At 34.7% G+C, this 15640-nt stretch overlaps 1 protein-coding gene across 1 annotated transcript; it reads left to right on the forward strand.

The window, feature by feature from the left end:
* The first annotated feature begins 2484 nt into the window (after window positions 1-2484).
* Window positions 2485-11789, forward strand: LOC131164024 (NADPH:quinone oxidoreductase-like). Its single transcript, XM_058120930.1, has 3 exons — window positions 2485-2702; window positions 2912-3103; window positions 11338-11789. The coding sequence occupies exons 1-3, from the start codon at window positions 2606-2608 to the stop codon at window positions 11673-11675; spliced, it is 627 nt and encodes a 208-aa protein (XP_057976913.1). The 5' UTR covers window positions 2485-2605; the 3' UTR covers window positions 11676-11789.
* The last annotated feature ends 3851 nt before the right edge of the window (window positions 11790-15640 follow it).

The following is a 15640-nucleotide window of genomic DNA, read 5'->3' on the forward strand; positions in this document are numbered from 1 at the left end:
GCTTAAAAAGCATTACCTCAACTTTGGGATGATTTCCAACTTCGTTTTCCTGACGATCCGCCCGGGCAGACTTATAGAGAACTCCGCCAGGATCGTCGTGGTAGTTTTGGATCGTCGATCCGACGACTGGTGGGGCCGAAAACAAAGAGAGAAGGGAGAGAGAGAGTCGTAGAGAGAGAAACTTCTTAAAAATGATATTTTTCTCGGATTTTTCATACTTATAAAACAGAGGATTTCGTCGACGAGCCCGACCTTCGTCAACGAGTCCTTCACAAATTTCGTCAATGAGACCCTATATTCGTCGACGAAATTCAAGCTACCTCAGAACTTCTCTTGACATTTTCTCGTCGACGAAGCCCTGTGTTCGTCTACGAATTCTCTTAAGTTTTCGTCGATGAAACCCTGTGTTCGTTGACGAAGCTTGGCAGGTTCCTTCTTTATTTTATTTTGTTTCCATTCCCTTTTCTTTTCTTCCAAAATGCAATGTCGTTGACGAAGTCTACGACCTCCTTCTGTTTCTGTTTTTATTTCCCTCTCTCTTATTATTCAAATTTCCATTTTAAATTCAGGTCGTTACAGTTCTTGTCATATTGTTTTCGATAAAACTTTTTTTTTTGGATTATGTACCGAATTTCCATGTGTCCGTTTTACGATCTACGTGACTAATCCCGCGCCCCTTGAAGCCAACCCCACAACTCCAAAGGGAGGTAAATTTCAGGAATCTAGGGGTGGAAACGAAATCGAGAGGGTTTGAACACCTGATCTCATGAGAGACACTCCCGCAGCCTGCACTACTACTTGAACCACACCCTAGGGGTCGATAAAACTTTTCTTGTTCTTGATATAGTTTGTTGCATTGTTTTTATTTTCTATTAATTGGATGGTTTATGTTGATTCTAATTTTCTAAATTTGTTCATTGCACTCTTCTTATGTTCTTTGTATGTTCTCTTTGTCAACCCTTTTATCCACCAATTGGAAAGAATGTATTTTATTATTTTAGCTCAAGTTCCTAGAGAGTCCTCCCATTTATGAATATTTTAATTTTATTGATGGTAACACTAAGTCCTTAAATAATTTCTTTTTAATCAGATTGACAAGATTTTTAAAATTTATTTTAAATTTTTATGGATAAAATTTAGTAATACCTCCTGAATTTTTTAAATATTAAAGTTCACCCCTTAAATTTTGAAAACTATAAAAAAATCTCCTCAATTCAAATTTTATTGACAAAAGAAATCTCTCGTTAATTGACCATTAGTCAATTGTTGAGTATGTGTGAAAGATTAATTTTTCCCTAAATAAAATGATATTTTAGAATGACATAAATTAAGAAATTAAATTGAAAATATTGGCTAGCCTAATGTCTTGAAAATTGAATAAACGAATTGTAAACTAATCGATTCTCAAATTAAATAGTTTAGCAAATCCTATCGTTTCGAGTAAATCAATTGAGATTAACATGACAAAATAATTCATTATTATTTTAAAAATTTTAAAATATAAAAATGAAATAAAAATCACTAATAAATCATAAAAAATACTAGTAATTATAATGTCTCTAAAATGTTTTATTGTATATAATTTCACAAACATTTAACAATTAAACATTTCGTAAAACAAATAAAACATATTTTAACTTTTTTAAATTCAAGTAATTTATTAAGCATAGTGTTAAAAAAATAAACTAAACTTTTAAATTCATACTTCATAAATTAAAATTATGAAGTTGGATGTCAGATCTTATCTATGTAGAATATGATTGATAAATGAATGAAAAAAACTCAGATTTATATTAATTGATTGATCTTTCATCGAGTCAATCACTATTTTTTCTTACTTGATCTAAGTTATTATATTATTAAATGCACCATTCAACCTGACCTACAAAGAGAGCCGTAATTCAACCAATTAGCCGATTTGAACCTTTTTTTTGCCTATACTTTATTTTTAAATATATATATATATATATTCAGTAATTTAATATTTTGTATCAATATAATTATCTAAGTATTTTTTTGAATTATTAGTATTATTTATTTATTTTTCATATATTTTAAAATATTAATTTAGTAATTTAATTACGTTTTAAAGCCTATGTCAACTGGTCAGTTAGACTGATCAAACCGAGCAATAGGTGTTCAAAATTTCTTACAAATTTATTTTGAAAACTCATTCTACTTAATTGAATAATTTTTTCAACTTTATTTATAAAATTAATATCATTTTTGTAAATTATCTTATTGATAAAAAGAAAAAAATATTATTTTATTAAGGATAACCTTCATATGTTCACATATAATTAACGGTTGATTAATTATCAACTAGCAGAAAATTTTTTTTGTGAATAAATTTTTAAGCTTCAAGAAATTTTTTGTAGTTTTCCAAAATTTATTGGTTGGAATATCATATTTGAAAATCTTAGGGTCAAATTTTAGAAGATGTGGAAAATATTTAAATACGAGAAGCTTTAGATGGGATTAAATAATTAAATTGGAAGGTGAATTTTAGTTCTATAAATTTAGTTTTATCATTTCTTTCACTTTACTCGCTCCTCTTCATTTCTTTCATTTCGTTCAGACAGAGGAGAGAGAGAGAGAGAGAGAGATGGAGACAGTAGAAGTAGTGAAACCAGCGATAAGGGTAGCTGCTCTCTGCGGTTCTCTTCGCAAAGCTTCCTTCAATCGAGGTCTCATCCGTGCTGGTACTTCTTCCGACGCACACTCCCTGCTCGCTTTTCTCATTGGCTAATTTGCTTAATTCCTTCCTAGTTAACTTATTTGATTCTTCATCTTTCCTGTTCCGTTCGCTGTCGATCTGCGCGATTGATTTTAATAATCGAAACATTGAGTAGTTTGCACAATGGGGGAATCGGATTCGTGTTTGTATTTAAAATTTGCATGTTACTTTTAGCGATGAAGCTGTGCAAGGAATCGATCCCGGGCATGGAGATCGAGTACATAGACGTAGCGCCGCTGCCGATGCTCAACACCGATCTGGAGATCCACGGCAAGTTCCCGCCGGTCGTCGAGGCTTTTCGCCAGAAGATTCTCGAAGCCGATAGCATCCTCATCGCTTCTCCCGAGTACAATTACTCCGTCACTGGTACGTACCACCGTCCACTCCCTCCCCCCCCCCCCCTCTCTCTCTCTCCTTCTCCAGTGCTATTTCCATTTCAATTGCGGAAATTAGGGCTTCGACAGCATTAATTAATGAACATTCTTTCTTGATATGGGACCATAAAGGACTGATTTTCTCCATTAATATTTGTAAAAACATGTTTACAAAATGGTAAGGGAAAAAAATAAAAATAAAAAAGAAAAATAGGAGAAGAAGAAAAGGAAGGGAAGGAAGAAATTTTTGCGTGAATTTGAAAATTAAAAACATCAATAATCGATGACCAATAATGGTCTTTGTGTTTGTCTGTTTGTTCCCTTTTCTTGTTTTGCCTTTTGTGTTTTGAGTGCAAGTGGGAGAGTTTAGAGAATAGGTAAGTGTGATTTTATGGAGGTGACAGATTTGAATTCATGTAGCTGGAAGTATCCAAATGCAATTTTTGTACTCTACTTTTGTTGTGTGGTTGGAAAAATGCACAACTCTTAGGCCGCAGTTGATCATCATGTGATCCATTTGGTATTATATTATAGAGATTAATCATATCTTCAAAGATTCATTAATTTTGACTGCAATAGATGCTAAATGTTGGCCTCTAATTTGGCATCTCACTTTTTTGTTTGGAATGTTTTAAAGAATTTTTTATAACTACTTTTATCAACTTGGTTAATATTTAAATAAGCGCTTATTTAAAAAAAAAAAAAAAAACTTTTACAAGCAATCTATTTTTTAGAAAGTATTTTTTGAAAAAAAAAATATATATTATATAGTACTTTTCTATAAATAGATCCAAATAATCCCTTAAAATAGGACCATGTGTTCTCAATATATATATATATATATATATATATATATATATACACATACATATTTTGCTTCATAATCTTCTATTTTCCAAGGTTGGAGTTGGCATCGTCCAATTAAATGGGGGAGTATGGAGAGGGAAGAATAAGATTTAGACAGAAAGGTCCTCGTTTTTATTAGAGTTATTATGTAACTTTGTCTGGAATATTAGACACTACAAGGGTAAAAAAGGGTTTCAATGCTCTCAGATTTAATAACTCAAATTTCTAAAAAATCAAATATATAATTTTAATTATATTAATTTTGAAAAATCAAATATATAATGCCAATTGCATCACAACTCTCAGGAAAGATATGACGAATGATTCAGTTATTAGTAGTTGAGGGTGTGAAATTTCATTGTTTGGGCTCATCGCGCTTTTACTTGGAGGGGTTTTAGATTTTGATAAAATATAATATAAAATTGTATTAAAATTTATCTAAATTAACTCAAATTTTTATTTAAGATTTAAAATTCATGTTTCCAAAAAAGCAGAGTGGCATCTTGTTTATTAATTTGCATTATTAATTTTTTATTGTTGAAGCATTAAAAAGTGAGTTTTGAAATTTGATTTTAAAAACTATTCTAATATTTTTTTAGTATTATATTTTAAAGTTATATTCTTTTACGTTTATTATTTTAATTATTATTTAATTTAAGGACAACAACAAACATTTGTTGAATGAAGTTTTTAGTTTGCCTTTATTGTACAAGTATTAATTTAATAAGTTGTTAATATTTTGCGTTTAATTTCAATTTTTTTAATTTTATTTTTGGGAGTATTGGGAGAGATATTAACAAACAATCGTAGCGGAATAATTCTTTTCCCTAAATGCAAGTAAATATAGTATATCTCTACTTTTATACGTGTTGAAAATAATAAGAAAAATAATCAATTATATAAGCCACAAGAACACAATCAATTTTTTACATAAAAAACTTCCACAGTGTGAGGAAGAAAAATCATGGGACCTAGTCTAGTTGAAATTTTCATTATCAATCAAATAATGAGTACACAAAGTTTTCTTTAATCGCAATTAGAGCGCAATTAGAGGCTACAAATATATCTTATCAAGATATCATCAATCTTGACAAACATAAATAGGATTGAAGAGAATATACCAAATTTACGATTACTGTTTATGGGCAAAAATCCCAACTTCCAAGCTCAAAATCCGATCTCCACCGTTCATATTGTAGCTCCTTGAGTCGTGAACCTTTTCTCTAAATTTCAGCTCAATCGGATCACAGACGAAACGAGATCAGAATCTTGATGAAATCTGGACAGCATGAGAAAAATCACGTTTTTTTTTTTCTTTTTTTTGAGAAGTGATGACTCCTCCCTTCTCCCCTCTCTTTTTATAACTTCCTTTAGGTTTTCACATTATAAGAGCTAGGCTTTGGGCTTTTAATAACGTTCACTTGGGCTTTCCTTCACATGGAAGGAAATAATCCAACAAATCTCCCCTTTTCCGACTATGTGGAGGGAATCGCCATCCTGACAATCGAACAACAAACTTCAAGCTTCTCCCTTGGTAGTATCTTTGTCAACATATCAGAATCATTATCATCAGTATGAACCTTATCAAATTCTAATAACGTATTGTTTAACGCATCTTTGATCCAATGGTATTGTATGTCCATGTGCTTCGATCTTGCATGGAAAATGGAATTCTTAGTAAGATGAATAACACTCTAACTATCACAAAACAGCACATACCTTTGCTTCTCGAAAGTAGGTTCTCTCAAGAACTTTTTTGCCCATAGCAACTCTTTAGTTGCTTCCGTTGCTGCAATAAACTCTGCCTCTGTCGTCGAAAGAGCAATGCGCTTCTGAAGTCTCAATTGCCAAGCTATAGTCCCACCTACAAAAGTTATCAAACAGCCCGAAGTAGACTTACGAGTATCCACATCCCCAACCATATTTGCACTTGTGTAGCCAACTAACAATGGTTATCCGTTTCCCAAACCAAGTCTTAAATTGGAAGTGCCTTGAAGATACCTCATGATCCACTTCATTGCATTTCAGTGCTCTCTTCTCGGATTTGACAAGAATCGGCTAACTACACCAACTGCATAGGCTATATTTGGTCTTGTGCAAACCATTGCATACATCAAACTTTCTACTGCTGAGGCGTAAGGAACTCTTTCCATGTCTTCATTTTTCTTATCTGTGGAAGGACATTCCTCTGTACTTAGTCTAAAGTGGGTAGCAAGAAGAGAGCTAACCACTTTAACTTTGTCCATATTGAACCTTTAAAGCACTTTCTCAATGTACTCCTCCTGTGACAAATATAACTTCTTGGCACTTCTGTCACGACTGATTCTTATGCCAAGAATTTTCTTTGCTGGCCTCAAATCCTTCATAGAAAATGGCTTACTCAATTGCTTCTTCAACTGGTCAATCCTTGAAGCATTCCTGCCAACAAGCAACATGTCATCCATACAAAGCAGTAAAAAAATAAAATCACCATCAAAGAATTTCTAAACAAATACATAGTGATCTGAAATTGTCTTCTTGTAGCTTTGCTCCCCTATAACAGATTTAAACTTCTTATATCACTGTCTCAGTGCTTGTTTCAAACCATATAGATTTTTCTTCAGCTTGCACACATAATCCTCTTTCCCTTTCACTTTGAAATCCTCTTGCTGCTTCATATAAATCTCTTCCTCTAAATCACCGTGAAGGAAGACAGTTTTCACATCCATCTGCTCAACTTCCAAATTAAGACTAGCTGTTAAGTCGAGTACTGTTCGGATCGATGACATCTTTACAATTGGAGAGAACCCTTTTACTACTAATCTAGCTTTGTACTGTGGCCATGAAGAGAACTCATTTGGCTTCTTCTTGTAAATCCACTTGTTCTCCAAAGCTCTTTTTTCCTTTAGGTAGCTTCACTAACTCAAAGGTGTGGTTATCATGCAATGACTGCATCTCATCTTGCATGGCCTCAACCCACTCTATCTTGTGTTCATCTTCCATGGTTTTTGCAAAATACTGGGGCTCTCCTCCGTCAGTCAATAACATATATTGTTCTCCTGAATACCGAGTGGAAGGATGTCGGTCTCTAGCTAACCTCTTGGATGGAATCTCTGGTACCGTCAACTGCTCATTAGTCTCAACATCTCCCGGAACCTGTAAGGGAACATCCACATCACCTCTACCCTGGTGGTCATCCTGAATATCATTCTCAACCTGAGATAGAAAATTCTTCAAAGGAACTAGATCCACATCAGTCAAACTGTCACCCTGCTGAGACATAGATTTCTCTGCCTCCTCAATATCCTGAATCGTCTGATCTTCTACAAACATGACATCTCTGCTTCTCACAATTTTCTTCTCAACTGGATTATAAAACTTGTATCCAAACTCATCTTGACTGTAACCAAGGAATATACACTGTCGCGTTTCTCATCAAGTTTGGACCTTTTATTTCTTGGAATATGCACAAATGCTTTGCACCCAAAAACATGCAGGTGATTATAGGAAACATCCTTACCTGTCCAAACTCGGTCTGGTACATCAAACTGTAGAGGAACATAGGGTGTAAGATTCAACACATGAGCAACAGTGCTCAACGCCTCCCCCTAAAAGGATTTTGGCAATCGGGCTTGTGAAAGCAAACATCTCACTCTCTTAATCAATGTTCTGTTCGTCCTTTCTGTTATGCCATTCAATTGAGGAGTTTTCGGAGGAGTCTTTTGATGCCGAATACCCTGCTGTCTGCAATACTCATCAAACGGACCAGAATACTCTCCACCGTTATCAGTTCGGATGCACCTCAGTTTCTTCTCAGTCTGTGTCTCAACTAGGGCTTGAAATTTCTTGAACTCAGCCAACACTTGGTCTTTTGACTTCAAGATATATACCCACAACTTCCTTGAATGATCATCTATGAAGGTCACAAAGTATCTGGAGCCACCAAATGTTCTCGTCTTCATAGGGCCACACACATCCGAATGTACCAAATCCAGTATCTCTGATTTTATTGAATGAGGGAAATTCTTGAAGGAAACTCTACTCTGCTTCCCTGACAAACAATGAGAACACATTTTCAGAAGTGTACTTTTCAGTCCACATAGTAGACTTTTCTTTCCTAGTAGAGCTAATCCTTTCTCACTCATGTGAGCCAGTCTCTTCTGCCACAACTCTGCTGTAGCATTATCTTCCATCGCATTAACAATGTCATTAGAGATCTTTGCTTGCAGAATGTACAATGCAAAGTGCTTCATGCCTCGAGCCACAACCATAGCATCCCTGGTGAGCTTCCATTGGCCATCACTAAAAGTGTTGCAATACCCTTTGTCATCAAGTTTACCTGTAGAAATCAAATTCAAACAAATGTCAGGAATATGCTTCACATCTCTAAGAACTAAACTCGTGCCATTATTTGTCTTCAGATACACATCCTCAATTCCAATGACTTTAACCAAGCCATCATTGCCCATCTTTACTGTTCCAAAGTCACCAGATCTATAGGATGTAAAGAGATCCTTCCGAGATGTAGCATGAATGGAGGTACCACTGTCAATCACCCAACTAGTCTCATGATATGCAACATTTATCATCTCATCATCATAAACAATGAGGAATTATGCAGGAGTGGTAATAGCAACTCTATCATCACCATCTTTGTCATCTCCATTCTTCGTTCCCTTCTCTTTCTTATTCTTGTTTTCTTTCTTCAATTGCCTGTAATATTTCTTGATGTATCCCTTTTTCCCACAATGATGACACTCGACATTTGCAAACTTGTTGGACTTGCTTTTGCTGTTATCCTTGTTCTTCGGACCTCTGCTCTTACTTCTCCCCCTCTATTCTGTAACCAAGATCTCTAACTGTGAAGAGGATCCTTGTGTTTTTCTTCTCATCTCTTCATTTAGCAAACAACTCTTGGCCATATCCATTATGATTACACCTTCTGGAGTGGAGTTAGACAATGAAGTTCTGAGCATCTCCCATGAGTCCGATAATGAACCAAGCAACTGTAACCCTTGTATCTCATCATCAAACTTAATACTCATTCGAGCCAACTGATTAATAATTCTTTGGAATGCATTCAAGTGATCAGATAAAGGAGTCCCGTTCTGGTACCTCAAAGCCATCATTTGTTTAATCAGAAATAACTTATTATTTTCAGTTTTTCTAGCATATAATTGTTCAAGCCATCTACCCATTGCCTGATGTACCTACACACCTTTCGATGTAACAAAGTCCATTCCACATCAGACTTTTTTTCTAGTTTTTCAGCACTAAACACCAGTAGGTAATAATCTTTCACATAAAGAAGATCCTCCATTTTTCCTTTCCATATGTGATAATTTGAACCATTGAAATTAATCATTCTACTCGTATTTGCTTCCATAACTCAAACTGCCAACCTGACAATTTGTCAACCGGTCTTTGATACCACTTTGTTAGGAGAGATATCAACAAACAATCATAGTGGAATAATTCTTTTCCTTATATGTAAGCAAATATAGTGTATCTCTACTTTTATACGTGCTAAAAATAATAAGAAAAATAATCAATCACACCAAACCACAAGAATACAATCATTTTTTTACGTGGAAAACTTCCCCAGTGTGAGGAAGAAAAACCATGGAACCTAATCTAGTTGAAATCTCCACTATTAATCAAATAATGGGTATACAAAGTCTTCTCTAATCGCAATTAGAGGTTACAAATATATCTCATTAAGATATCATCAATCTTGGCAAATACAAATAGGATTGGAGAGAATATACTAAATTCGCGATTACTGTTCAACAGCAAAAATCCCAACTCCTGAGCTCAAAATCCGTTCTCCACCGTTCAAATTGTAACTCCTTGAGTCGTGAACCTCTCCTCCAAATTTCAGCTCGATCGGATCACAGACGAAACGGGATCGGAGTCTTGATGAAATCTGGGCAGCATGAGAAAAATCACGTTTTTCTCTCTTTCTTTTGAGAAGTGACGGCTCCTCCCTTCTCCCATCTCTTTTTATAACTTTCCTTAGGTTTTCACACTAAAAGGGTTGAACTTTCGGCTTTTAATAAAATCCACCTGGGCTTTCCTCCACATGAAAGGAAATAATCCAATAGGGAGGAGGTGGGCAGGTGGTAGTCTTGAAGTAGTTATGGCTTCACGCTTCATATAATTTTTTATAGTGAAACTGGTCCATCCCTAAGTAACTCAAACTTCGAAAAAGTCAAATCTATAATGCAAATACATAGTGATACTTAGAAAAATAAGCATAAGCAAATTACTCGGAAGAATGAATTAATGGCATCAAACTTGGACCCCTTTGGAGAGTCAATGTTTTATTTTATTTTTAAAATTTTTTTAAGCTACTATTGAAAAATTTTAAAAGCCAAAACTAAACATTTTTTTACTAAATTATATTATTTCACGTGTACCTTTTTTGATTATTTCAGATGAACTTATATTAGAGAAAATTCATATATCTGAAAACGTAGCTGATAATTTGACAAAATTGGTCATTAGTGAAAAGATCAAACATTGTTTGAATTTACTTCATGTCTCCAAGTGATAAAAGGGAGACAAACCCAATCGGACGTTCTAAGATTAAGGTGGAACAATCAGATATGTTTTTGAGGTTCTCCTAAGGGGCGTATAATTGCCAAGGTGGAGATTGTTGTATTTGTGTGTGTGACTCTTATACTTGTTGGGCTAAAAACAAAGGAAGAAGAAAAGCAATATCTCATTGTGCTCATCAGCTGGGACTTGTCGACTAGTAGATATCGAGAGCCCAAGAATTGTAGAAGTTCTGATATACCGAGAGCAGGAAATCAGAAACTCGAAGACTTGTTGACGAGTGAACTTACTAGTCGACGAGTGGCCTTTTATCTCTCGTTGACGAGTGTTCTAGGCTACGAGGAAGAATTTAAATTTTGAATTGGAACGTTGGGACAATTGGGTATTTGGAGGGAAACATCCGAGGGATTGTTAAATAGGTCCTTCTGGGCATATTTTGATAAGATAGAGATCATTGTAAGAAGTGTATTGTGTACTTTCAATTTCTTAGTGAAATTCTTGTGCCGATTGCTTCTGTGGATGTAGGTTTTGCTGAACCACGTATATTCTGGTATTGTTTCCTTATTTGCTTTCATATATACTGGTTGTGCATGCATTGTGTCTTAGTGTTTCATTGTTTGCTGCAATTTACATATTCCACTGTACATCCTATACTCGATTTCCATAACATGATATAATTGTGAATCACATGGTTAACTTACTTAACTATGCAATGCTAGTGAAAAACTAGCTTAAACTAATAGAGAAGGTAAGCCTTCAAACTAGATTTCACTCTGAAATTAGCCTTGTCATTGTTAATGAATCATTCATCTCTTTTCTTCATTGTGTAACTGTATATGCTAGCTCCATTGAAGAATGCAATGGATTGGGCATCCAGACCTCCCAATGTGTTTGCAGACAAGGCTGCTGCCATTGTGAGCGCTGCGGGAGGCTCAGGCGGATGTCGATCCCAGTACCATATTCGCCAAATCGGGGTTTTTCTCGATCTCCATTTCATCAACAAGCCCGAGTTCTTCTTGAAAGCACACGAACCTCCCCGGAAATTCGACGACGACGGGAACTTGATCGATCCAGAGGTTGAGGAGAAGTTGAAGAAAGTTCTCCTGGCATTGCAGGCCTTCACTCTGCGCTTGCAGCTGCCTGGTCAAAACAAGAAGGAAAAGAGAAAAAAAATGAATTGAATTAATGTACCACATATGATCTTGTGATTCGGACAAATGGCATTCCATTGTGAGAAACGATGTGAAAAAATTGTTGTGCAATTGGGGAAATGATTAGGGTTTAATGTTGTAGTATGATTGATATTACAACCACTAATTTAAGATGGTTATTAATAATATTGCAATCATAATTAGTAATAAGTTTTCATAAAAAATATTTTTCATAATTAAAAAATAAAAATTAGTTTTCACAATTAAACATACCCTAAATGTTTTTAGCAAAATTTAAAATAGGTAGCAGTGTACACAATTAAATGTCTTGCATTAGATTTTAATAATATTAATTTTTTTTTACTAAATCATTATATTTTTTATATCAGCTAATTTATTTTTAACTGATAATTTTTAAGTAATTAACAAACACTTTATTTTTTAACTTTTAGTATAAATTTTGGAAGCTTAAAAGTACGCTGGTATTCTTTTTAAATAATTCTTTAAAAAATTAAAAATAAATTCACAACTAAACATCTTTTAAAATGCTAATGAAGTTAAAATGGGTAGCAAAGTATACAATTAAAAGTCTAACAGACATTAGATTTTGATAATTTTTAAAAAAATTATTAAATCATTGAGATCGACCAACTTATAGAACTATTTGTAGTAGAGTTAGGTGCGCATGGTTGGATTAACCGAATGTTTCAGTGCGCTATCAAATACAAACTAAAATCAAACTATTTTGATGATTTTTAAACAAATATCCAATGATTAATTGAATTGCTAAATAAAATTTAAAATTTGAAGGCTACTACACAACATTTTTTCCTTTCATACTAATTGCATGGAGGTTTAAAATATTCATCATTAAAATTTAAGCATCAATCTTAATGCAAAATAATTTTTAATTGAAATTACTAGAATGTTATATTATGGTTTCCAGTGGTCTTCTATTTAATTGGCTAATGGAAGTCTCATTTTAACTTTAAAAAAAAAAAAAAAACAGAACAAGAAGAAGAAAAAATGAAACATTATCAGTTTTCCTGCCGCCTGCCGGCGCTGCAATTACCGGCAGCTTGTGGCCATGGCCGGTAAAAAAAAAAATCCTATGTCACACTTTGTCATTGTAATATGAAAAGCAACATATATTAAAGCAGGTAACTGTGGAACCTTCATTAGCCACTTAATAATTTTATTAAATGATAATATAATAGCATATTGACAGCTATATATTATATGGGCAATGAATACTATTGGGTACTAGTTGGGATGTCGATGTGGTACTTAATTGGTATTCAATATTGTTCAACAATTTACCATAATTGAAGTATAAATTTATTTACAAATCATACAATTAATTGTTTGTCGTTCAATTTAATTATTAATTATTAATAAAACATCGTTAATCACTTTAAGCTACCATTAACCTTCATTAGCCACTTAATAATTTTATTAAATGATAATATAATAGCATATTGACAGCTATATATTATATCGACATTGAATTTTATGATGGGTGGAGAGGAATGCTTAGTCACTGATTGTGACTGAGCTCAGTGAGAATCTGTTAGAATTGATGTATTCCCAAGAGGGGGGTGAATTGAAAATTTTAATAATTTTTCTCCTAGGTGAATCTATCCAATGGCGATATATGCATGACCTAGGATCTATCTATGCAATTTCCAAATGCGTAGATAAAAGTGATATGGAAATTAAATCAAACGCATCATTCAAACCATAACATACATGTGCAGTAAATATAAAGTACAAAAATATAAACAAGGCACACGATATGTTATCGGGGTTCGGCCAACTGTGCCTACGTCTCCGCCTCTAGCTCGCAAGGCGGAGGATTCCACTAGAAGCTCACTTAAGGGTGGAGCGGCACCGTTTATAACCAGGTCAAATTAACACAGGGCTGACCTCAACCTTAACCAAGTCAATTAGCGGGGTTGACCTCAACCTACAAGCCTTAATATGACGACGCACTTAACTTTCCTAATCGGGTCTAAGTCAATCCGGGACTATTCCAGGGCTAGTCTCCCTCTTCAGGCCCGTGCCTGAAAATACAACAGTATTTAAAATACAATCAAATGGTACAATGAATAAGCTTTCAAGTAAAGAAGATGTGTACCCAGATACGCGCAATCACAAACACCACAGTGTGATTCAATATGTAAACTCAATGTGGTCTAAATGGTTCAACTCTCAAATGTATTTTCTATCAGTGTAATGCGTACGTGAGAATGACAAACTAACAGTCTTTGTATCACAAGATATGTTCAATAAATAAGCTTACACAAAGACGTCTAGTCTCAAGTATTTCAATCAGTAGGATAGTTCAAGCATGTGAGTATTAAATGAAGTATAAGCTCGGTTTGCAAAAGATGCGTAATCTTTGTTTTCAGCAAATAATATATGAGTGAAAGAATATTGCAGTAAAGACCACTATCTCATAAACAAATATCTCTTCAAATGTATTTATCAATATAAAGCACACTAAATATTTGAAAATGATTTTGAAAAGATTTTGCAAACAAAATACTATAAAGATCTTCTCAGGATATTGCAATGAAGGTGCAAGCTTGAAAGATCCAACAAAGTCTTCTTAGAGTAGACTTATCAACAAAGTCCCCTAAGAATCCTTAGGTTTTGCTCTCAAATAAAATTATGTCAAACAAATAAAATACGGAGAGCAAACCTTCCCAAACACAAACTCAACCCATTTACAAATGATGTAGGCGATAATAGAAGGTAAGTTTGAGTGATTTGAGTAAGAAAATGAGTAGTATATGGTTTTTATTTTTCAGAGAATTCTTCCCTAATCAAGGTGGCTAATACACACTTAATTTTCTCATATGAACTCATATATATAGACATGGGAGAAAATATGACCATTGGGGACCTATTGGGTATTATTAGGAAAGTTTAATAATGTTTAAAGCATTTTAACCCTATTTAAAAATATTAACTGCGGTAAAAAAATTAGGGTAACCCGAGAAGTCCGATCGACCAGAACAAGTTCGGTCGACCAAGTCTCATATGGCTCGGTCGACCAGGGGACTTTTGAACTAAGGTCTCGGTCGACTAGGAGAGGGCGATTTCCCAATTTTTCGAGTTTCAATCGACCAGGCCAATTTGAACTGCCTAGTTCGGTCGACCAGACCGCTGGGAATTCTCCCGAGGACCATCCGGTCGACCAAGTAGTTGGAGTACAAAAGTGGTCGGTCGACCGGGAGGTCAAAATGTTGACTTCCAGGTGGTTCGGTCGACCGAGGTCGAATGAACTGTAAGGGCTCGGTCGACCAGATGGTCAAATTTTAACTCAGGAAGGTTTCGGTCGACCAGGGCTTCTTGAACTACATGTTTCGGTCGACCAAATGGTCAAATTTTTGACCAAAAAGGGTTTCGGTCGACCAGGACCATTTGAACTATCTGTTTTGATTGACCAGGGGTCAACAAGTTGACCCAAGGAGGTTTCGGTCGACCAAGCCAAAATGAACTGGCTTTGCTGGTCGACCGAAAGTGCACCATGTGTGCATTTCGGTCCAATTTTGAAGCATACAAACCCTAATGAAGTGCCTAACAGACATATATGTAAATGTGTGTGTCCTAAGGTCACTTGGGGTCCAATTTGAAGACACCAGAAAAGTTCGGTGTTGGTCGACCGAAGGGTGTTCCCTAAGGTCTGTCTAAGGTCATTTTCCTTTTGAGCTTACGTATTAAGCCATGCAGGTGATGCATGTAATTATTACTATCAAAGTCCTATTTACTATTACAGACCTTTCCTACTTAATTATTACAAACCCGAATATAACATACAACAAATAAATTATATCTAGGGTCTTCGTCTTCGTTTTCCTCCGGGTCTCCGAGTGCCATCATAGGATACTACCAAGATAAACCTGCACATCAACTCGGCAATCATTAAATACCTGAGTATTTGTCATAATCAAAATAGGGTATGACCCATAGGGTCAACAGAATCAATA

This window comes from Malania oleifera, chromosome 9 (genome assembly GCF_029873635.1).
Source record: "Malania oleifera isolate guangnan ecotype guangnan chromosome 9, ASM2987363v1, whole genome shotgun sequence".
NCBI lineage: Eukaryota > Viridiplantae > Streptophyta > Magnoliopsida > Santalales > Ximeniaceae > Malania > Malania oleifera.